This window comes from Aquarana catesbeiana, linkage group LG03 (assembly GCF_042186555.1).
Source record: "Aquarana catesbeiana isolate 2022-GZ linkage group LG03, ASM4218655v1, whole genome shotgun sequence".
NCBI lineage: Eukaryota > Metazoa > Chordata > Amphibia > Anura > Ranidae > Aquarana > Aquarana catesbeiana.
In genome coordinates this window covers 497,296,439-497,321,636 of record NC_133326.1, presented here as the reverse complement: position 1 = coordinate 497,321,636, position 25,198 = coordinate 497,296,439, and the positions used below count along the sequence as shown (strand labels likewise).

The window sequence follows — 25,198 nt, the reverse complement described above, 5'->3', positions numbered from 1 at the left end:
TCAGAGGAAGTTGCTGCTCCTTCCCAGAAGGCATTGCAAACAGGAAATGATGCGACGGGCCGCGGCCAGGGAGGAGGAAGTGAAAAATGAACACAGCAGATATACAGTAGGTGCTGAGAAAAAAAATAAAAAAATATCCAATTTGTTTACAGTGCACAGTTTAGTGAGGGATGCTGAAGAGTTGTAAAAGTGGGTGGAACTCCACTTTAAGGAATAGTTCACCCGGGTGTCATACGTTTGAACTGCACTTCAGTGTTTTGGAACACACAACGCATTGCTGATCTGCATTTACATATAGCGCAGCTTCTCTCTTCCAGACTTTAGCACATGTTCTCTATCGAAGTCCGTTTGAATTTTCGACGGAAAAAATCAGATGGGGCATACACACGGTTGGAATATATGATGAAAAGCTCCCATCGGACTTTGCATGGTAAACAGGCTTTGTTTGAGATCTGGCTAGGTTGCTGAAGCTATGGCAATATAAAAACAACGATAACAAAAAAAGCCTTTTCCCCCCCAAAATCCCACAAAAGATTTAATCGGAAGTTGATATAGCCTTTCCAAAAGGCAATCGGGAGACCCTCGCTATGTCACCAATGCCTTGGTAAGCCAGGGAATGAGAAATATGTGAGTTCCCAAAAATTGATTTTAATTTACGTATGATTGCAAAGTGTTTATAGATCAGTACACGCACCCGTTAACTTTTGGTTTGGGGCAAAAGGTCCGCTTTAGGACTTGCTGCACTCTTTACTTTTGCAGGGTTCCTCCTCAGAGCAGCAATCAGTGCCATCGACACTGGGAATGGTAAGTACACCACCTGTGCATTTTGTAAATAATGGAGTTGATGATCAGTAGTTTCCTGTTTGCAAGACCACAGGATGCTATGCCTCTTATTCCACCGGTCTTGTCACATCCCTTCTGTAGTTTAGTTCAGCCAGCACTTTCTGCTCACAGCAGTGGGTCGACCAGCAAGTCTGAGATACCCAGTCTGAACCCTTCCACAGAGGCAGTGCTCCCCTCCTCCCATCACAAACCATTTAACCCCATACATGCCGGGCAATCACACAGGCAGGCAGGGGGTACAGATCTTACTAGTGACATTCACTTGGCATGATGTTCACATTCAATATGTTAAGGCCTAGTGTACCCTCCAATATTCACTGCAATTCCCAAAGCATGATGGGAAGTGTAGTTCCATTATAGTGTACTGTAGAGAGAGAGGAGAGGATATAATGCAATCTCTGGTGTAACAACTCCTCCTTGGCAGAACAGATGCTGCATTTTTAGAATTGAGAGCAGACTTCCTGAAAATTCAATTAGACTTTTCTCTTCAATGGTAAGGAATTTCACAAATGTATTAACTGTTTAGTGTTTTGTGCAGGGGGGGGGGATTCTAATGGGGGATTTTTTGCCAATCTCGGAGTTCTGCTTTAACAGCTAAAGGCAGCTAGAAGAAAGGCCACTTTTCAGACTGCCAAGTGAAGAGCAGTGCCAAATGGGCCTTTGACACTCTGCAACTGCCTGTCTGTACCTACCTACACCTTACTGCATCTTCATGGTATATACAAAGATTTCCTTTAATATAGCTACTGGAAACTGGTAAAAAAAAATAGCTGTTAAGAATGAGTTAGTGAACTCTGTAAAAATATAACAAACTTAAACACTTTTTCAAACGTTGTTAACATTATTTATATATGGTTTTAAGCATCGCCCATGTCATTTTTTTGTTTAAGAATTGTGGTACATTTTATCAGTAATTTGACTTTTTATTGATTCATTATTATCCTCTGCACACCAGCTAATACTTCAGATCAGGATGATTGTGATTAAATTCACTGCTGAGATGGAAATGAAGAGGGGAGAATACCAGAAAATCACAAGCCGATTCTCTTGCTAGTTTAGTGCCGTGTACACACGAGTGGAATGTCCGTCAGAAAAAGTCCGATGGGAGCTTTTCATCGTATATTCCGACCATGTGTATGCCCCATCGGACTTTTTCTGTTGAAAATTCAGACGGACTTAGATAGAGAACATGTTCTAAATTTTTCCGACGGAAGTAATTACTATCGGGAAACCCGCTCGTCTGTATGCTGTTCCAACGTAACAAAACGCATGCTCTGAAGCAAGTACGAGACAGAAGCTATTGCCTACTGGCTATTGAACTTATTTTTTCTAGCCCCGACGTACGCGATGTACATCACCTCGTTCTGGACCATGTGTATGCAAGACAGCTTGAGCAGAATTCCGTCAGAAAAACCTTCAGAGTTGATTCCGACGGCAAAACTGGTTGTGTGTACAGGGCATAAGGCTTTTAAACTGATATTAAGAATAGGATGCACATTGCCACCCACCCTACATAGCATCCACAAACACACGGCTCTCTATTTAGAATATTCTGTTTTGTGCATGATGTTGGAACCTTTTCCCAATCCCTCCATTTTTACCTGCTGCTTAGAAACCATAAGCAGCCATGTGGAATTCCTGAAATTTACAGAATAAATTATATTACAATATAGAGAGGCTTGGTTTTGGAGCTGACCAATGCTATTTAAAGCTGTCGGCACTTTGGTCACAGTAGCAATTAGTATAAGCTTCAGACCACAACCAATTATTTTTCCCCATTCCTCCTCTTCCAGGAGACATCCCACCAATCAGCAGGTACCAAAAGCAGCTCCATTATAAAAAGGCACCACAACTCAAGCTTCAAAGAGCTGGAGCTGTGCCCTGCCAGATTGTAAACTCTTGCTCTTCAGCTGCGGATTAGTCAGGTTTTGAAGGAAATTAATTGAGGTCTCAATGATTTAGACACTCTACTGGCAGAAATGCGGTCACCTACAACCTTTGGGAATCAATACAATTCATCAATGACACTGCAAAATACTTATTTATCTGTACTGTCTTACAAGTTAAAGCTTAACCCCAGGATAAGCAAATATTGTTAAAATACCAGAAGCATGTGTATTCTTACTTGAATCTTAGTAATCTACTATGAAATATTGCCTCTGTGCAGGAGTTTCATGTAATGAAGGCCAGTCATTGCTACTCTACTTGTTCAGGGTGACCGATCTTGTTTCCATCCCCACATGTAGTTTATTGTAGGTAGCCTGTAGTAGGTGGGCCTGTTGGGTCCCTCCCACAGCTCTACTCTCTACTCAAAGGGGTCTCAAACTGGCAGCCCTCCAGCTTTTGCAAAACTACAAGTCCCATGAGGCATTGTAAGGCTGACAGTTACAAGCATGACTCCCACAGGCAGAGGGATGATGGGACTTGGAGTTTTGCAACAGCTGGAGGGCCACCAGTTTGAGACCCCTGCTACTGATGGTACGGATACTTTTACATTTATATCTGGTTTTACAAATGCATTTGGTACACACAAAGAGCATGTACAGTGGGGACAGAAAGTATTCAGACCCCCTTAAATTTTTCACTGTTATATTGCAGCCATTTGCTAAAATCATTTAAGTTCAGTTTTTTCCTCATTAATGTACACACAGCACCCCATATTGACATGCACTGTGAGCTGTAAGGTCTTATATAAACAGGTGTGTGGCTTTTCAAATCAAGTCCAATCAGTATAATCAAACACAGCTGGACTCAAATGAAAGTGTTAAACCATCTCAGGCCAGGTTCACACTGGTGCGACACGACAGCCGTCCTACTTTGGATCCGACTTTGCCCTACGACTTGAAGCCGACATATGTCCTACTTTCAATGAACGGGGATCTGATTTGGATCCCCGCCAACACCAGGCACTGTGTTTGGTATGAATCTTGAGGGGGAACTCCACGCCAAATTTTAAATAAAATACTGGCATGGGTTCCCCCTCCAAGAGCATACCAGGCCCTTCGGTCTGGTATGGATTTTAAGGGGCACCCCCTACGCTGAAAAAAACGGCGTGGGGGTCCCCCCAAAATCCATACCAGACCCTTATCCGAGCATGCAGCCTGGCCGGTCAGGAAAGGGGGTGGGGACAAGCGAGCACCCCCCCTCCTGAACCGTATCAGGCCGCATGCCCTCAACATGGGGGGTGGGTGCTTTGGGACAGGGGGGCAACTGCGGCACACCCACCCCAAAGCACCTTGTTCCCATGTTAATGAGGACACGGGCCTCTTCCCGACAACCCTGGCCAATGGTTGTCAGGGTCTGTGGGCGGGGGGCTTATCGGAATCCGGGAGCCCGCTTTAATAAGGGGGCCCCCAGATCCCGCCCCCCCACCCTATGTGAATGAGTATGGGGTACATCGTACCCCTACCCATTCACCTAGGAAAAAAAAGTGTCAATAAAAAAACAAACTAGACAGGTTTTTAAAGTAATTTATTAGGCAGCTCCGGAGGTCTTCTTCTGACTTCGGGGGTCTCTTCCTTCTTCTCCGCGGTCTCTTTCTTCTTCTCCGCACTCTCCGGTTCTTTTCCCGCTCTCCGATATCTTCTGCCGGCCTCCTCCACTATCTTCTGCTCTTTTGCTAGCAGTGGCCCGGTCTTCTCCGCTGTCTTCTTCCCTCTTCTCTTCTTCCGATGTTGACACGACGCTCTCACCTGGCGACCACGCCCCATCCCTATCTAAGTGGTTGCGCACCGCACACACGGCATTACAGTGGGAGAGAGCGTTGTGTCAACATTGGAAGAAGAGAAGAGGGAAAATATGATCCGACTTCAATGATAATCAATGGGCTGAAGTGGGATCAAAGTTGGACCAAAGTAGTACAGGGAGCATTTTCAAAGTCGGACCGACTTGTGTCGGACCAGTTAGGATGGTTCCCATAGGGCAAAATTGATTTTCACACGTCATGTGACATGAGCTCCCAATGTCAGAGCGTTTGTCGCACTAGTGTGAACCCAGCCTCAAGGATGATCAGAAGAAATGGACAGCACCTGAGTTAAATATATGAGTGTCACAGCAAAGGGTCTGAATACTTAGGACCATGTGATATTTCAGTTTTTCTTTTTTAATAAATCTGCAAAAATGTCAACAATTCTGTGTTTTTCTGTCAATATGGGGTGCTGTGTGTACATTAATGAGGAAAAAAAAATGAACTTAAATGATTTTAGCAAATGGCTGCAATATAACACAGAGTGAAAAATTTAAGGGGGTCTGAATACTTTCCGTCCCCGCTGTATATCCTTTTGTGTATCTTTTGTGGCTAGTAAGGGATATATGTATATGAAAGTTTTTGTGCCTGGATTTTAGCTTCAGGAAAAATAAAATGTTTTCAACATTCGGAGTACTGTTGGTTCAATGGCATGTACCACACGAAGTTCATCATATAAAAAGACAAATGTTAGATATTCCCAAGGCCATGGGACTATGTTTGAGGTAAATGCACAGAGAAATCCATACAAAAATTGTAAACTAGTATGGAGGGCAATCATGGGTCTTGCAGAGGAGGAAGATCAAAACAGCAGTGTTGCCTTCCATTTTCATCTACCTCCTCTGGAGTACCTCCATACTAGTTTTGGATTTTGACAAATGTTAGATATATGTCATTTTCAGCATCAAGGTCTCTTGTTTTATTGTCAATAAAATAGAAGGCTAAACTTAATATCCCAAACGTGGATCAATTCACTAAAACTGAACTTTAGGAAGGAACAGAGGAAGGAGAGATATTAAGCACTTATCAATAGGGATGGAATGACTGCAGCTGTCAATTCATTCATACTGTTGCAGTGACAAGGGGATCTTTTTTTTAAACCCTTTCATGCCCTCTTCCTCTCCTACACATACTATCTCCAACGCTGTTTCTAGTGACCTATATATTAGCCCCTCACCTTCCTTATCCTGCCTATCTGAACATTAACCCCTTCAACTCCATGATGCCACTTTCTGTTACCAGTACAATAACCTCTTCCTTTCCTCTTTCTTCTGTAAAGGGTCTGCACATTTAAAGTGGAAGTAAACCCTCCTATCATTTTCAGCCAAGGAAGCTGCCATCTTGGCCTCTGTTTAATCTGCAACTGCCATGATGCTACACACGTGATCCATTATGAAACCAGCCATTGGCTGGTTTGACAGTTTGGTTGAGAGCACAAGCAAATGTGACAGCTAGCATTTCCGGCATGCCTAAAAACTATCAAATCGATATGTTTACTTCTGATTTAATGCTTCCAGGGCACCATTCTCAACTCCCTCAGTATCGACATGTTTCTGAATTTCCAAAAAATTGTGGCAAAAAAATTAGATCATCTTATGTGTTCTACTTTCCACATATGGGTCATTTTGGGGGGTTTTGTATTATTTTGGCATTTTTATTTTAACAAAGTGAGGGGAAACATACCGCCAAAAGAAAGCTCTACCTATCTAAAAAAAAAAGATATAAAACTAATTTGGGTACAGTGTTGCATGACGGAGCAATTGTCGGTAAAACTATCACAGCGCTGAAAAGTGAAAAATCGCCTGGTAATGAAGGGGTGTTACATGCTGGTACTCAAAGTGGTTAAAGCTGGACTCCAGGCAAATATAAAAAACAAACATTATTGCAGCTCTGTATTAATACATTATTAACTGGTTCCCGACCGGCGCACGCAAAAGTACGTTGGAAGAATGGCACAACTGGGCGAATGGGAGTACCTGTACATCCTTTTAAAATTGCCGCCGTGCCATTGCGTGCGCGCCGACGGCCGGGAGCTCCACGAGTCGGGTCACGTGGACTCGATCGCCGTGGGGATACCCGCGATCGCCTCACGGAGAGAGGACTAATGGGGAGATGCTAATGTAAACAAGCATCTCCCCGTTCTGCCTAGTGACAGTGTCACTGATCTCTGCTCCCTGTGATCAGGAGCAAAGATCGGTGACGTGTCACATGTAGCCACGCCCCCCCCACAGTTAGAAACACTCCCCAGGACATGCTTAACCCTTACACTGCCCCCTAGTGGTTAACCCCTTTACTGCCAGTGTCATTTACACAGGAATCAGTGCATTTGTATAGCACTGATTGCTGTATAAATGACAATGGTCCCAAAAATGTGTCAAAAATGTCCGATGTGTCCGCCGTAATGTCGCAGTCACGATAAAAATCACTGATCGCCACCATTACTAGTAAAAAAAAAAAAAAAAAAAAAAAAATGAATAATAAAGATGCCATAAAACTATCCCCTATTTTGTAAACGCTATAACTTTTGCGCAAACCAATGAAATGCTTATTGCGATTTTTTTACCAAAAATATGTAGAAGAATACTTCTGGGGCTGAAGTGGTTAAAAGTATTTTTAATACATTTTGACTTAGTATTAGGCTCTTGCAATCCCTGTATAGCAGAGCTAAGTTTGGGAAAAGCAGCATAAGGAGCCAATACGTGTGCTACAGAGCTTATGTGCTAGGAAGGAGCATGCTAATAGGAGGAGAGAGCAGTAACAGATTGCTATGCTTATCAGGGTGCTTCTTCTACTTTCACTGTCCAGTCATTGGCTCATGACTGGAAAAGGCCTGTGAGTGTTACTGAACTGCGGCATCGGAAAATCAGGTGTCCTGCCTTGCCAGACATGGCTGCACTACTTTGGCAGAGCTCTGTAAATCCCAGGACCAGATAAACAGAAATACAAATCCGTTTGCAGGCAAAACAGCTTATTTGTATTTGATCTGTGTATTTGAAGTGACACTACACTCCGGTTTAAAAGAAAAAAAAATTATATTAAAGTAGCTATTTTGAACGCAAAAAAAGTACCTTCTATTGGTTTTAGCCTCCTCCAGTTGTCACTGGAACATGTATCCGTATTGAAAGATTTCTCATCAACTCCAATGACGAACATAATATTTTGAATTTCCATAACTTTGGGTTCCAGTGACAAATGGTCACTAGGACAAATATAGAGGACAAGTCTCTCCAGAGGACATACACATGAAAAAAATCTGACAGAGGTTCTGACACTTCCACTATCTGTCACAAACTAAAAGAAATACAAGTTTTCACTAGAGATGCACTTTAAGGCTAACAGCAAGTGAGCACTTGTATGGAAAAGCAATGTAAACTGTGAAAAGTGCTACATAGAATACACAGTATACAATATTAATATGTTAGTAATTAATGGTTTTCATATTTTGCCTTCACAGCCCATTTAAGCTGTGTGCAATACATGCAACGAGCAGGGACCAAATTAAAACATGTAGAGTGTATTCATACATTTCTAGAGTAAATCCTTGCACCGTACGTAATCCACCTGGTCACTGCCTTATGAATGAGCTTTACCCCACAGGCCATAGAAATGAAGCCCGAACAATGGGTTTATGCAGATGATCTGAAACCTTCAGTACAATATCAATAATTAATATATATATCTCCATATAGTGTATATATAATATTTTTCATCTGCTGAAGCCAACACTCAATTTGATTTCAACTTAGTCCAATCTAGAACTACTAGAAGAGAAGAGGAGCGTAACCAATATGGTGTCAGATTTGATTTCTGCAGCTACCTGGCTCATGCATCTGGCAATATCCTGCTTGATCCGATCACAGTAGGAAAAGAGATATTTAATGACGGACTTAATGGGCTATTGCTTTTTAGAAAATGACATATATAACAATGAAATAAAAAAACAAAACACAAAAAAACAAAAAAAACAAAAAAAAACAAAAAAAAACAAAACAAAACAAAAAAAACACATTTATAGAGACAAGTACCTAGCAGTGCAATTTTTCGATTCCGAGATCCTCATGTCAGCATCCCTGTATTATCGTTTGCAACATCAATTATATATTCATAATTGACTTCGCATTTGTTTTTACCTTCAGACACACATTTTAAAATACAGAGGTGGTAACTGCTGCACAATCTAAATGACCTTGATACAATCATGCAATACTCTCACCATTATGTACACAAAATGACGTTAAGGCCATAATTCTTTACTATTCTTTTGTGCTAAATGAGCAGAAACAACCCAAAGCAGCACGTTCCACTTGTTTGATGTGCAATTTCACTGGATGTGGTAAAAAATGCTCAGTGGTCTGACTGCTACTGGAGTGACTAGAAGTCTTTGTGTACAGACAAGGCCAGGGGTAAATTCTAAGAGGATGGAAGTACCACTTCTGAACACTAAAGGTAAATTCACAAATAAAAGCAGTGAGCTGAAGTAAATGTATCCCACCCTGATCTAAATCTCGGTATAGTCTCCCTACAGACATAGAAGGCACCGTATGTCCTGGGCTATACTAGGCAGACACATCCTAGAATCCAAAAACAATATACACAAAAGAAATCTAAAATGCTGTCTGATACAGAGCACAAGAAAAAAGTGCATTTTGCCTTGATTCCTCACCATAAAGGCAGCTTTCACATCATAACTTTGGCAACCAACTCATTAAGACATTGGTTCACATGTTCCTTAATGAACGTGCAGTGGAACAGAGGCATGCTCATTGGGAGAGCTGATTGTCTCCATTTGTTCATCAGGAAACGTTTGGAATCCCTGTAGTGCAAGATACCAATGATAGGTAGGTTTAAACAGAGCTTGTTTGCTCTACTGTAATGTCCTCCTCCAACTCATCCCCAAGCTCGGTCTTGATCTGTGCCACCCCAAGCCGGTACAGAGTGTCTCTGATCACCACTTCCCCGGGCTGACACGTCTGCACAATGTCATGTATCTGCCTGTTCACAATTTCACGACTTGTGAGAAAGTCAATCAACCTGTTATAGAGGTAATAGTGCGTGGCATTCTCAAAGTTTATGGAGTGGTGGCGAATGTTGCTTGTCTTACTGTCTCCAATGGCTGTGATGATGGCGCTGTATGGCTCCAGCTCACGACAAAGTGACAGAGAGTGGTGACGAGAAGTGGGGTCAAACGTTCCGTTCTGTTCTGCCACAGCATGGACAATTCTTCGGGATGCTGATTTGGTCACAGGATGCTGAATAGAGGGCTCGTTGCCCATCATATCCATGTTATAATGTCTGTCGAGGAGCTCCGGACAAGAAACATACTAAGACAAAAAAAAAAAACAAATACATTCTTAATTTTAAAAATATATAAATGATTTTTATAAACAAACAAAAAAAAAAAAAAACAAGGAAAGGGCAAAGGTTATAGTGTGACATATCATCCAGTCATGTGTCAAAAAAAAAAAAAAAATGAAACCGTGTTTTCGGTTGACAAAAGTTTTACATTTCTTCTTATCCACTGTTGAGAATGTCAATGTTAATTCCAAAAAACAACCTCGAAATCGTGTTCCCTTACAGCAGGTTAAACAACACAGTATTTGTGCTGTCTAACCTGTCCCTCTGGAAGCTGTAAAAAACCTGGCTGATTCTGCCTGGTTCTGTCCTCCCCTCTGTAAACGGACCACGGTTTATCATGGCTGCTGAGCCCTGACACAGTGATCAGTTTATGTGCCTCAGTCATCCACAGCTCTCCTCTGTCCTCCTCTCCACCCTCCCTGCCTGTCAGCTTCTGTGTCTGTGTGAGCGGTCTCTCCCCCCCTGCTGCTGTTCGTAGTAAACTAAACTTCTAAAAAATTCACTGCCAGCCCCTCTCTGCAGCCATAATGCACTGTGTGTTTGTTAAAAACGAAGTTTGTAAATACATTTTGTTTATGTATCTCCCGGCCAGTCACATGATTCCCGGCCGCTCTCCTCCCCTATCTAAGGGCTATAGCAGGAGGGGCCAAGTGGCCAATACGGTGGTCACATGACCTCCCTGGCTGAACTCAGAGGGAGATCTCTCTCTAATACTCCGCTGTAGCCCTGGATCAGAGTATTAGGGTGGCCAGAGGTCACGTGACCGGCCTGAAGATGCATGGAAAAAAAAAGTAGTATTTGAAGGCTTTGTTTTTAACAATTACACAGTGCATTATGGCTGCTTAACAGAGAGGGGCTAGCAGTGAATCACAATGTAGGGTTACAAACCCTTTAACAGCTGGCTGCTTGTTGTGCCATCTGAATGGCTACACAACTTTCTGGGATCTGTGATAAGTCCTGTGAGGGAAGGAGGGGGGCTGAACTTCTGCTCAAATCACTGCAGCATTCCAACTTAAAGTGGAAGCGGGTATCTGTCCAAACCAGGAGGAAGAGGAAGAGTGGAACTTCCCTTTTAGGGTGAAGATCCGCTTTAACTTAAAAAGCAGTGAATGTGGGTTTTAAATAACAGTGATTAATGCACCACCAGAAAATGTTTAGAGAAAGTCACACTTGCTGCTTTATAAATAAACCCTTTTGTGAAGTTACCCCTTTAAAGGCCAACCTAAGTAGAAAACATTTGTAGATAAAGTGGGGAAAGATTAGAACCACTGTCAGGTCTTTATTGTTGTTTGTGTCCCCAATGGGGAAATAACCCCTTCCACACTCTGTGAACCCCTTGGAATAAACTGGTTTTCTGCAGTAATTTGCTATAAAATGTGATCTGATCCTCATCAAGGGGGGTATTAATTGGTGTGTTCAATAAAGACGAATTAAATTAGAATTGTTTGTGTGTTATCAGCTTAAGCACATTATGTTTGTCTATCGTTGTGACTTATGGCAAATTTCTGCAGAAAACCAGTTCATTCCAGGGGGTTCACATACTTTTTACGGCCACTTTAAATTCGATTTATTTTTTTGATAAATTGGAAAGGTTTAGAACTTCTGTCCATGTCCCTGTTGTAGAAACTTTCACACTATATACTGTTACGGTGGAGGAAACGAAGATCTCATCAATAACTTATCTTGTAAAGCTCCCCAGGAGCCCCAAAAGTCAACACAAGCTCTGTAAATAGAGACTTCATCTAGGACTCTAGATCTAGTCCAATCTGTGTAGCAAATCTGTGGTCAGCAACAAGTTGGTCCTGATCAGCAAAAACAGAGAAGTTGTTTCAGATCAATGCTTGTTAAAGTGAAACTTCACCCAAAAAGGGGAAATATCACTTTTCTGGCTCCCCCACTCTAACACCCATGGACACAAATTTAGTTTTTGTGGGGGGGAGCGGGTACCTAGCCGATCTTTTGTTAAACTGCAGGCATGCATTGATACACTGGCATTAAGCCTAGTACACGTGGGCCCAATGTTGGCTGGCAGGCATCGGCCAACATTCGACCCCCTGTCGGAGCACAATAGCACAGCAGGAGATCAGATCGGATTGTTAGTACAGCGGCTCCGATCTGAGCTGCCAGTTTTTTTTTTTATCAGATGCTGCATTTAAATACAGCTGGTCGTTCAGTTCACCCCCTCTGTTCTGTGCAGAGAGTTGGGACTGTCAGTCACTGGCTCTCTGCTCCGCCCCTTCAGCGCTCACTGAAGCGCTGGGCTGGGGAGGGGGCTGGTTCAGGCTCTCAGCGGATTACAGAGATTGAGCCAGGTGCTGGTCCAGGCTGCTGGGTGGATGTTTTCAGAGCCTGGATTCGCTCAGTGAGATCAGCCGACAGAAAACTTTAGCCCTTTGTTGAAAAAGGGTCACAGGAGTGCAGGATGAACTGCACTCCTGTGATCCATAGGAGAAGTACAGCCAAAAAAGCTTTGATTATACTTCTTTAAAGTGGTGCCCAATGCAGCAATAAAAGCTGAGACGACAGTCTCTTATGCCCCGTACACACGGTCGGATTTTCCGACGGAAAATGTGCGATCGGAGCGTGTTGTCGGAAATTCCGACCGTGTGTGGGTTCCATCGGACATTTTCCATCGGATTTTCCGACACACAAAGTTTGAGAGCAGGCTATAAAATTTTCCGACAACAAAATCCGATTGCGTCAATTCCGACCGTGTGTGGCCAGTTCCGACGCACAAAGTGGCACGCATGCTCAGAAGAAATTCCGAGACGGAACAGCTCGGTCTGGTAAAATTAGCGTTCGCAATGGATACAGCACGTCACGCTGCAATGTAAAAAATGGTTTAATACAGCGCACTCTCTTGTTCTTTATAATGTGAGAAGAATGAAGTAGTTTTGCTGCTCATATTCACACAGACTTTTCACAAACGTATGTCTTTATTATTTATCGGGATTCCCTCAATATATTTGTCACATCTGACCAATTTTTTTTGTTGGTTTTTTTTAATTGTTAAAAATTGTTTTCAAGGCTGTTTATTTTTTTGGGGGGGTTTGTATTTTTTTCAAGGCTGTGTTTTTTTTTTTTTTTTTTTTACTCCAGAATATTTTTATGTGTGTTTTGTGTGTCAAGTTACCACAACACCATTATTATCTTGTATTATTTAATCTCAATGAGATTGGTGTTGGTGTCCCTTGTTAATTTCACATTGTATATTTGAAATGTACCTGCCTCCTCACCAACAAACTGTTTTTTTTTTTTAAGGAAAACACACATAGGCGAGTATAATTGAACCAAAAATTCCTTTATTAAGGGCTCACAACCAAACAAAGAGGGAGGCAACGCTGGAGAAACAGCAGAAATTGGAGAAGCCTTTGACCCCCAGGGCACACATCAATTTTTTTTACTGCAAAATTGGTGGCCTGAGGATTCCATATCTAAGGGAGTGCAGTCTGGTCCAGAAGTCCCAGAGATCCTGAAAGCAGCAGATGACATCTGTGTCCCCAGGCTGTGGTACTACAAGAGGCTGCATCTTTTGTCAGACCAGACTTAACCCAGGGCATCACTCTCTGGTCTTCCTTCCACGCTGTGGCTCTGGTGGTGGAGTTGAGGCAGGAGGAGGAGGGGGATGGTCCAACTCAATCACGTCGGTCTTGGGTGTGATTTCGCCACTCACCCCCTTAGTTAGGACTTTATAAATAAGTTTCTCACACATGAGGCGTTGACCCTCCTGCGTGCCCTTCAGTTTGGTGGCAGCCATGCAGGCAAAGGCCTCTTCAGGAGTGGGTAAGGCTCTGAGGGACGCAGAAGCCTCCTGAATGAGCCTGAGCACTGAATCCTGAACATGACTCCCCTTCCTGGGTCTTTTGTATGGAAGGCGGAGGGGAGGAACCTGCGATTCGGTCAGGCTCCTACTGGTCCCAGGCTTCTCCTGGCTGCCACTTAGCCCCGCCTCCTCCTGGCTGCCACATTCCACAGCCTCCTCCTGTGTGGCACATTCCACAGCCTCGTCCTGGCTAAGGTCTTCCTGTGTATAAAAAGGGACATAGTTTTAGTTTTTGATTCATCAATCACACACAATTTTCAGCTCATGATTGTTGCAAATTGAATGTTAACAAATATTACAGACTATCATTCTGAGCCCAGCATTTTTCATTTTTGTCCCAATTATTTTTACCCACTACTGTCTATTGATATGTAAAACACTTTCTTAAATCAGCAATTACTGATCAATAATAACATCTAGTAAACATCATTTTTTTATTGAGCAGAAATCTGTAGAACAATGCTATACCTGGCTCAAGCTGGGCTCCTCCACTTCTTCCTGGCTGGAAGTCCCAGGTTGGACATCGGAAGTCTCAGCTGGGGTGGAAGGAAGGGTTGAGAGGGATTCCCTGTATCCAGTCTGGTCTGACAGAAATCACAGTCTGTCATAGTAGCACAGTCTGGGGACATAAATGTCATCTGCTGCAGCTCCGGATCTCTGGGAATCTGTGACCTTCTTGCGCTCCCCAAGATAAGTGCTCCTCAGGTCACCAATTTTGGCTTTTAAATAGGGGATGGTTGCCTTGGGGACCACTGGCTTCACCAACTCCAGCAGTTTCTCCAGCGCTACCTGCCTCTTTTGTTTATAATTGTAATGTGGATGTTTGACCTGCCACAGACAGGGCAGCTCCCTGTACTTGTCTATGAACAGGGGGAGGAAGTTGTGGTCATTGAAGCCATCCATTTTATCTGCAAAACACAACATGAGACAAACCCTAATGTCAGGCAAAACTCTCCTAATCTTGTTACAATATAGGCCTCAATCTAGAAGCAGTATAGGCCCAAGTTTAGATCTTACCTTCGTTATCACGATCGGCGCCTCCGATACTCCTTCCTCCGCTCACAGATCGTACGTACCACGCACGTGTGTTACGCTTTATACACACTGCGTGTAACTCCGCCCGACGTTCTTTCTCGTCTATTCCCCGCCCCTTTTCGTTCGGTGCAGTGGGGGAAGAGCACATGCCGGAGACACAGCAGGTGCATGCCAATTATAGCAACGAGGAGGAGGGGGAGGAAAGCCCGGAGCCAGAAACGTTTGGATCCAGAAGGAGACGATGTTGGAGATGGTCGACATCCTGAAGAGGGCCGACTATGACGGGAAGTATGGACCTTACCTCAACCCCAATGTCAGAAAGGCCAAGATTATGGCGAAAGTGGTCAAAAGTCTGCGCCGGAATTTCGGGGTACGTCGATCGAAAGATCAGCTCAGGAAGCGGTGGTCAGACCTAAAATTAAGAGAGCACGAGCAGTACAGAAAGATCCGGAGAGTGCTGCAAAAAAGTAAGTAGTTGTGCTGTGTTCCTATTCTTTTTGTGTTTATTACGTTCGTGCTGCTCCATGTGCTTTTCTTAACTGTTCTCCAGTTTAAAATGTCAACTTTCACGTTCATGGGCACATTATTTGTTCGTATCAAACATTTTTCTTTCGGCTATAAAACACCATTGTTTTGGCCATATGCATTTGACCACATTTTTTAGGGCCTACTTGTCTGAAAATAATTTGGTTGTGTAGATGGGTTTGTTACTAGAATGAAATGCAAACTCGATTCTGTGTAAGGAGAGGACACTCAGCAGCAGTTTTCACATCTGGACGCTGGAGCACTAGTGTGGGACACAAGACCACCCTTTTTATTAGGGGGCCCACACAGGTGCTCCAGTGGATACTATAGGGGTGTCTTCATCTGTGAAGCTTGGACAAAACAGGTAAAGTATTGAAGCTTGACAAAAAGGACACTAAAAATTCAACATCTTGGAACTCTGCCAAAACAGACAATTGCACCCCACTTTCAAGCAATGTTTCATATTTATAGATCTTCCCTCAAATATCTGTGTGCTAAGTATACCATTTTTTGACATAAGGGAGAAAAGACTCGGAGGACACCCCTCATCCGAGGAGACCAGAGACCCCCCACCTCTGGAAGAAGGGGAAATCCAACCAAGACAAGAAGAGCAGGAGGAGGAAGACGGGGTGGAAATTGGCACCACAACAGGTGAGTGTCTGCGACCACAGGCTCAGGTAAGAGATGGATGCCGGCATATTTATAATACATGTTTTTTTTGGTTTCTCTCTTTTTAGGTGATCGTGATGTTGTGGATCCAGATCCTTTCACCTCGGAAAGTGCAAAGATCCTGATTGGGGAGATCATGGGGTGTAATAGGGACTTGGAAAACATCAAGAAAAACATCAATGATGTTCTTCAAAAAAATAAAAACATCATTGATGTTTTGGGGAGAGTTTAAAACCCCTCCAAATCCCTTTGTTTTATGGTGTGGAGAAAAGCCAAATTTTGAGGATGCACACAGTGTGTCAACATGTGCTATCTGCCATCACGGGAGATCAATGGACACATTTTGGGGGTGCAACCCCTTCCTCAATAATAAAGTAGCTGAGAGGAAGGGGTTGCTCCCCCAAAACACGTCCCTTGATCCCCCATGATGGCAGCTAGCACATGTTGACATTCGGCTATTTGTGTGCATCTTCAAAATTTGGCTTTTCCGGGGGTGACTTCACCCCATCTGAACGCAATATCAAACACAGTTTCTAAATACTCATGTCTGATATTGCCTTCAAGTTCTACCAAATGTGAACTTTGTAAGTTCAAGATTTGTGTTTTTCTTGTGGGTTTTAAACATGCCTGTTTTATCTTAAATGGACATTTCTACTTTTTCTAATGTGACCCCAAAAATTGTTATACAACAAACATGTTGGTTTGTTTTAAAAACCTTTTCTAAATGCACATGTGATTGTGCAGGTATTAAAAAGATTGTTAATCAAGAATGTGTGGATTATTGTCTCAATGCTACAACACTTTTGGGGTGCTCTAATTGCTGCTTTCTGTGACAATGGGTGTTATTTCCTAAGGGCAAATCCACTTTGCTCTACAAGTGCAGTTTCAAGTGCACTTGTAGTGCAAAGTGTCTTTGCCTTTAGTAAATAACACCCAACAGTGCTTTGTAAGGTTACACAATCACGCCATTTTCAGGACTCACCACATTTCTGTCAGGGTCAGCTAAAACAAACACAAGCAGCAAATTTCACCAAAGATTTGCTTATTTTGTTTTATTTTTTATTTGAAAAAGGTTTTAAACATTGACGGGCATATTGATAGCCCCCCTACCCGCAAAGAATTCAAGGTATCTTAGCCGGACATCACGGGCACTCAGGGGGGGCAAGCCAGGACGGCCACTTTCAAGCGCCGTCAGGGTTGGTTCATTTTGAATTCCGGCCTCAGGCCCAACTGAGCCAGCATAGTTGGCAGAATGTTGCCATAAAAAGTTGTGTAGAACACAGCACGCCAGGATAATGTGATTCAGTTTGTACTCCGCCATATGTATGGGTGTAAGAAATAGGCAGAACCGGCTGGCCATGATTCCAAACGTGTTCTCCACCACTGTTCTGGCTCTGACCAGCCGGTAATTAAAAACCCTCTGGTCCGGGGTGAGGGTCCTCATCGGGAATGGCCGCATAAGATGGTCCCCCAGCGCAAAAGCTTCATCAGCAACGAAGACGAATGGGAGTCCTTCCACATTGTTTTCTGGAGGTGGCAAGTCCAAGCTGCCATTCTGGAGACACCTGTAGAACTCCGTCTGGGAGATGACTCCACCATCGGACATCCGGCCATTCTTCCCCACATCCACATACAGGAACTTGTAAGTAGCCGACGCCACCGCCAACATCACAATACTATTGAACCCCTTATAATTAAAATAGTACGACCCCGAGTTGGGTGGTGGGATGATGTGGACGTGTTTCCCATCAATTGCCCCTCCGCAGTTAGGAAAGTCCCACCGCTGGGCAAAGTGGGCGGCCACAGTCTGCCATTCCTGTGGTGTGGAAGGAAACTGTGGAGTAAAACAAAAAAAAAATTAGTCTTTTTGCACATAAACAGGGAAAGCAGATTAGACACAAACATTCTTGGCCAACATCAAGAGAACATTTATGAGAATTTTTAAACAACAAAGTATAAGGTACACCTATCAGATTCCCCCTCCCCTCCCCCCTCTCATGGGCCATTTCTAACATTATAGTGGGGGGGGGGGGGGGGGGGGACTCTTGGACAGGTAACCCTCTCCATTTCATTGAGAGATGAATGCCTAAATAATGGGTATTACTTTGAACAGCCCCTCCTTAGTTACACTATTGGCAGCTCACTGGACAGGTAAGAAGTGTCATAATACAAAGATATAAATACACACTGTACACATTTGGACATTCTGCTATTACCTATCAAGATAATAATAGGATACAAAAATTTTAACCAGTACCACATGAAAGTATACAGGCAGGCCCTTGCACTACATGCTTTGGGGAATTCATCCATACATCTGACCACAAAAAAGATGGGTATAGTGTGTATGGGTTTGGCAAAGTCAGCAGATAGATGATTGAGGATAGACAGGGAATTGGCATCAGCTGACTTAGCAGTTGGGGGGAGGGAGGGTTACAAATAATTTGGGGACCCCCCAAAAAAAGCCCCTGAAACTCAGCATGAATTTTAAGCAACAATCACATTTCCATAAATTTTAGGGGGTGTTTGGGGTAAAGCACTACTATGGAGCTGACAAAATACATTGTTAAGTGACTACATGAGGTGAATATAGGGCCAGGAGAGCATGCTGGGGAGGTAAGTGAAGGCAAATATGTATGAAGGAGCAAAATAAATTACATAAAAATCCAGCATGCATGAGGACAAAGGGGACATTCACAGCATATTACAATCATGGTAATTAGGGAATGAGGAAAGAAATACAATATATTATCAAACATTATATACAATAAAATGTGATATTAAAGGATAAAAATCTTACCTTAATATACTCCTTCTGCAGGACCTGTATGATGGCAGAACAGGTCTCTGGGATAATGATCCCAGAGCCTGGGGGGAGATGCCGGTCGAGAATTTCAAGTCCTGCAGACTTCTCCCCGTCGCCAAGTACCGCAGGGTGGCGACGAGCCTCTACTCCGGAGTGATGGCTTGCCTCATGCAGGTATCCTGCCTAATATAAGGGGTCAGCAAAGCCAACAAACGGTGAAATACGGGGTCCGTCATCCAGAAAAAGTTCCTGAAATCTTCAGGATTATTCTCACGGAGCAAAGGCATATGACATAACTGGTCACGCTGAAGCAACCAATTCTTGGTCCATGAACTCGTCCCCACCCTGTTCATGGACTGGACTTGTGTCAAGGTCAGGACCCCAACACCAAGCCCCCGCACAGCACGAACTCTACGAGGAGTATGTATACGCAACATGGCTAGAAAATGGTTGACTGCTCAGAAGGAAGTAACAGAACGCACTGAAGAACAGCAAGGCCTGTAAAGAGCGACCTGAAAAACAGTAACGAACTAACAAGAATACAATGACAAGTCAATGGTACCCGCTGCACGCACTGAAGAGCAGATACAAACCCACAAGCACAAACTGAACAGCAGAAAACGATCTGAAAACCATGAGTCTGAAAAAGCGCGAATCGTTTCTCACCAAACTTTTACTAACACGAGATTAGCAAAAGGAGCCCAAAGGGTGCCACACTTGGTTCTGAACTGGCCTTTTCTAGTCTCGTCGTACGTGGTGTATGTCACCGCGTTCTTGGCGATCGGAAATTCCGACAACTTTGTGCGACCATTTGTACGCAAAACAAGTTTGAGCCAACATCCGTCGAAAAAAATCCATGGATTTTGTTGTCGGAATGTCCGATCGTGTGTACGGGGCATATCAGTTTGGGCCTAACGGCAGACAACTATTACCCCTTAGACACAAGTTCATCCAGTAGGGGCTGGAGTGACTCTGAACCCGATGGAGCCTAAGCAGCTGGTGTGCAGTGTGTCACTAAGAGCCAAAATTGTATCTTTCTGTTCATAGTAACAGCTTCTATCTTCACCTTGTTCAGTTAAGCTTTGAAAAAAAAAGATACAAGTTGATGGGTTGCCATGCAGAGGTGTTCCAGATTCTGTTTGCCCCAGTCTTAAGCACCATATACACTATTAGATTTTCTGCAGATTTTTGTCTTCAGATTTACCAAAACCATGTAGTGCAAGGGCCTGCCTTATTGCATACAAATTGAAACTCTTAAGGTTTGACCTCATATTATATGGTTTTTGTCAATCTGAAGACAAAAATCTGCAGTAAATCTAATAGTGTGTATGGGGTCGTAAATCTGCCCCAGAGTCTTAGTGGCTGATGGCCATGAGTGCGTTTTCCCACTCCTTCCTTCACAGATTCACACACTTATGACCTTTGCATTCAGAGTAAGCACACAACTTATCTGGGCCATAAAGTCCTGAATCACTGTAGTAAAAACTGTCCACCTAGCACATGACATTAACACTCAATCCCACGGTGGGATCTTTCAGAGATGAAAAATTGTATAGGCGCCCAGCAATCCTACTAAAGAGGCAGCTTCCAGTGCTCAGCCAGTCCACCCCACTCACAGAATGAGTGATCAGAGACAGGGCAAGTACTGAGGCAAAAACGCTCTGGAAAGCACTCAGCGATTAACTGGTTATTAGAGTGGTTCTGGCAAGTGCCTTTCATGGAACCCGGTGCCTGAGGGTTACTTCCAACCAAGCACTGCAATGTGCAGGCCAGTGGGGTACAGAGTCATGATTATCATGATTACAGAAAATAAATTAAAAACAAAGAAAGAATGAAAAGAAAAGCTAGCAAAATTTGGCTTAGACTTTCCCCAACAGAGCTAAAAAAAAAAAAAAAAAAAAAAAAAAAAGGAACGTCCATCCTCCTAGGTCACTGGCAAAAAATTGAGGCATGCTGATAGTACACCTTCCCTCCAGTTAAATAATATGGAAACTGCTTGATCTGTTCCCCATTCTGTACAAACTCTGAAAGGGCCAAGATGGGGGGTTGCTGCATATATTGTTTGTCAGTGTCCACTCTTCCTGTAGGTGGCAGTATAACCCAGAGAGGGAACGTGGAACAGCCATTTTATTTATCAAACAATTACTTCCGATTAAGCAGATCTATTGGATGTAAATTTTATAATTAGAAGTCTTATTGTGTAGAATTGTTCTCTCAAGAAACTACCTGAAGTAACATGGCTGCATGAATGTCCATCACCATCTCAATAAATTCCACTAGAGACACGGATGGAACTTCAAAGAACGTCAGATAGCTAGGACCCACCCATCTTAGGGCATATAAATTGTATTCGATTTCCCAGCTAGTTAGAGCTCTCTTCTGAATCCAATACTATGCATTATATTATCTACTTTCCAATCTGGCTTCAGCAGTCAAAATGTTACTGAAACCCATGAGTTTGGGTTTCCCTGTCAACCCAAATGTTAAAGATTAATTTGCACTATTTTACATGTTACATACATTTGTAATAATTGTCCAAAAGGTGGCTGAAAATTCTGCTAACTCATGTGAGAACGAACATTTGTGGAATGTAGGGAAGGATGGGCCGCTGTAAATTTTTTTTTTTTTTAAACCATAGTCAGTCAGTTTTAAGATATTGAAAAAAAATTCTTAAAATTACATGAACATGTTAAAGCATATATGGGGTTTTAGTGATTGGGTTTACTTCTACTTTTAAAGTATAACCAAATGCAAAACTTTTTCAGAGTGGAGAGGGATTAGCACATGCTGCACGTTTTTATGGAGGTTTGTGACCCGTTTGGCAGTATTACCTTCCATTTGTCGTATTTACTGTTATCACTGAAAGTGAAAGAAAATCTCCACAATAGAATACAGAAAAAAAAAAAAACTGACAGGGGTTACTGACACCTTACTCTCTCAAAATGAAAAAAAAAAATGCCCTTAATTCTATGTTAGTTTAGTATGGTTTTCAAAATATGACAGATGGAACTTTCAAAAATTTCTCTCATCTTCTTGTTGGCTCTTTATTCAGTTACAAATCACACTTACCTTTGGAGACTCTGAAGGATCAGAGAAGCATCCTTGATTTTTTCCCCACATCTGCTTCGCCAGGTTTCGGCAGCAAAGATCGGTACACAGAGCCACCTGTGTGGCCATGTCCACTACGTACACAGGGGGCCAATGACGTGAAGACACCAAAAGGTCAACATGATCCCGAGGACTCTCCCCACGCACAATGTACTTTGAGCCGCACACCACCTACAGTAACACAGAACAGCAGGTGGTCAAGAAGCTGGACACAGAAACTTTACATAGTACCATTTGTGGACACCATTCTGAGGCTTGGACCAAAGCTGCCAAGAAAGCAACATATTAATTCACCAGACACTAATAGCATTACTCAGGTAGGAAGTGTAAAGCTCCCAGTAAAATAATATCACAAATAAGAATGAGATCTTACATACTTTAAAGAACACTTTTTTCAGTGCAAATAATACAATTTACAAGTACATAGCAAGGCTAAGATTTTCGATTCAAGTACCTGATGTGGGCAAATTTTGTAAACCTTCCCTCCAGTTAAATGAGATGGAGGCTGCTTGATCTGTGTCCCATTCTGTACAAACTCTGAAAGGGCCAGGATTGAGTAACACATGCTATCCTACACACAGAAAGAAATACATAAAAGACCCAAATTACACAGTATTATATATCACACAGTTGCTATACCATTAACAACATCCATGTGTGTAACTATGGGAGTTGAAGGGAACAATGCACACATGTCAAAAGAGTGAGATTTAACCTCTTGCCACCTATGTAATGCATATGTGCGCCAGCAAAGAGGGTGAACTTTAAATATTGCATGCTGCACACATGCATCCATAAACGGCTGAGGTTTCTGTGCTGAGAGTGTGACCAGGCTGTGACGGACTAGTCATGTTCAGGAGCTGACAGGAGGGGCTCCTGATCATGTGACCAATGGGACAACCAATCGCAGTGATCATGTGATCGGGAATGTCTGTCCCACCCCCAGTTAAAAGGGAAGCCAGGGCTGACTGGGGAGGGGGTTAATGGCAAATAAACACAATTGATTTGTCTACAATGGCAGCCAGTAGAGTAGCCCTTATGGAACGAAGCGTTATAAGACACTTTACTCATGTGTTTGCATTAGTGGATAAATGGTAAGATGTGAGTAAAACGGTCTTCTTATGATCAGCCAGAAATTACAAAGCCAGGATTTACCTTTGTGTCTGTAACATTCCAGGGAATGCCACAAAGTGTCAGTATTTTCTGCAGCTGTTCAGTGCCAAGCGTGTTTAGGTCATCCAGTTTCAGGGTGCCATCATGGAGAAGTCTGGCCAAAGCACTGCCATTACCTGAAACACCACACAAAACAGTTACGGATTATACCAAACCAAACAATTAATATTTTTTACTTCTGAATCCAACTACGCATCATTACTCATTTACATAGCCCTACATATGCTGTAGTGCTGCACAAAGAGAAAACATACAGAACAGTACAACAAACATAAAAAGAATGAGATACCTGACCAAAAGGCGTAGACCGAAATGGTACATGCAATTAGCGATGGTCACATTGCAGACCAAAATGTAGGGATGGGAGAAATCAGAATAGGTAAAATGGTCAGAGAAATATTTTAGCCTTTCTAAAAAGATTGATTGTGATGGCGTGCCTAAAAATCTGAGGTTAATGTCACAAAAGCATGATGCATACATTAATTTACATCATTGTGTTGGATTGCTGGATCAGCTGCCATTACTGCTCATGTTATTTTGATGACTTTTGCAGTATTTAAATGCATTGTCATCACTCTGGAAAATACTACTACTACTTGGTTTTAACTTTGAATTCCAGTGCGATGTCCATTGAGGAGAGCAGAAAAGAGCCTCTTGTGACAGTGATAAAATAATGCTTTAAGAAATCAGCTAGCAATAGACCTAGTTGATGGAGAGTGAGATGAGTCAGAAGCATTATGGGTGGAACTGTACATGGGTGGGCGCACTACAAAGGTTATCATTGGAGTTTGCTATAGACCTCCCAGTGTTAGTGAGGAGGTAGAGACTCAGCTCCTTGCACAGATGGAAAGGGCTGCAAGGGCTGGGACAGTGATAAAAATGAGGGATTTTAACTACCCGGAAATTGACTGGAGTAATGGCACTGTGGGGACAGTTAAAGGGCAAAAATCTATAAATGTATTACAAGACAATTTTATGATCCAGTTTATTGAGGTCACGACTAGGAATGACGCTCTGCTGGACCTGGTAATCTCAAAACATGCAGAGCTTATTACCAATATTCATATAAAAAAAACCTAGGTAGGAGTGACCATAACATGATTTTATTTAATGTTAGCTGTAAGCAACAAATACATATGGGTAAGATAAAAACACTTAACTTTAAGAGAGCAAATTTTACAAGGAATTTTGGCATCAATGGACACAGAACAGAAATAGGAATTCTTCAAAGAGAATGTATGTAAACTCACTGGAAAGTATATTCCCATGGGCAATAAGTTTAACAGGCTAAAAAATAAAACCTGTGCTTCATGGCCAAAGTTAAAAAAAACTATAAATAATAAAAAAAAAAAGAGCTTTTAAAAAAATATAAAAATGAAGGAAAGAACGTTACCATCGTTTAAAATGTTAGAATATGTAAAAAGGAAATCAAGGACGCAAAAATTCAAAATGAACAACAGATTGCAAAATATAGTAGGACAAACCCCAAAAAATGCTTCAAATATATTAATAGTAAAAATGTCAGACCTGAGCATGTAGGCCCTTTACAAAATAATCTAGAGTGGGTGACTGAGGACAGAGAAGGCAAATTTATTAAATACTTTGGCTACAATGGCTCAAAAGTGATATGGTCCAGAAATAAAGCACCAGGACCAGATGGCATCCACCCACGGATCTGAAAAGAATTGAGCTCTGTCATTTTAAAGCCATCGTTTCTAATGTTAAGGGACTCGTAATTAACTGGAATGGTACCACTGGATTGGTGCAGGGCCAATGTGGTGCCTATATTTAAAAAGGGATCAAAGTCTTTGCCAAGTGACTATAGACCTGTTAGTTTAACTTCTATAGTCGGGAAGATACTGGAGAATTTAATAAAAGACCACATAGATGAGTTCTTGCTGTAAAAAAATGTTTTAAAGCAACAGACAGCATGGATTCATGAAAGACAGAAGTTGTCAAGCAAACCTGATTTCTTGGGGTGGCTGTGGACGTGGTATACCTGGATTTTGCAAAAGCGTTTGACACAGTTCCCCACACACGGCTCATGTGTAAGGTAAAGTCTACAGCAGGGGTCTCAAACTGGCTGCATTCCAGCTGTTGCTAACCTACAAGTCCC

The 25,198-nt window shown here is 42.5% G+C and overlaps 1 protein-coding gene across 2 annotated transcripts in view; it reads right to left on the bottom strand.

Annotated features, from left to right (window-relative positions):
• Positions 1-5,112: 5,112 nt before the first annotated feature.
• The window catches only part of HMGXB3 (HMG-box containing 3), a 106,925-nt gene continuing 86,839 nt past the window's right edge, over positions 5,113-25,198 (bottom strand). For both annotated transcript variants that reach the window (XM_073621076.1, XM_073621077.1), the window contains 4 exons: positions 23,065-23,198; positions 22,364-22,480; positions 21,871-22,080; positions 5,113-9,909 (listed from right to left, as the gene is read on the bottom strand). In XM_073621076.1, the coding sequence (XP_073477177.1) occupies positions 9,433-9,909; positions 21,871-22,080; positions 22,364-22,480; positions 23,065-23,198 (938 nt within the window). In that variant the 3' untranslated portion in view covers positions 5,113-9,432. The remainder of the gene's footprint in view (positions 9,910-21,870; positions 22,081-22,363; positions 22,481-23,064; positions 23,199-25,198) is intronic.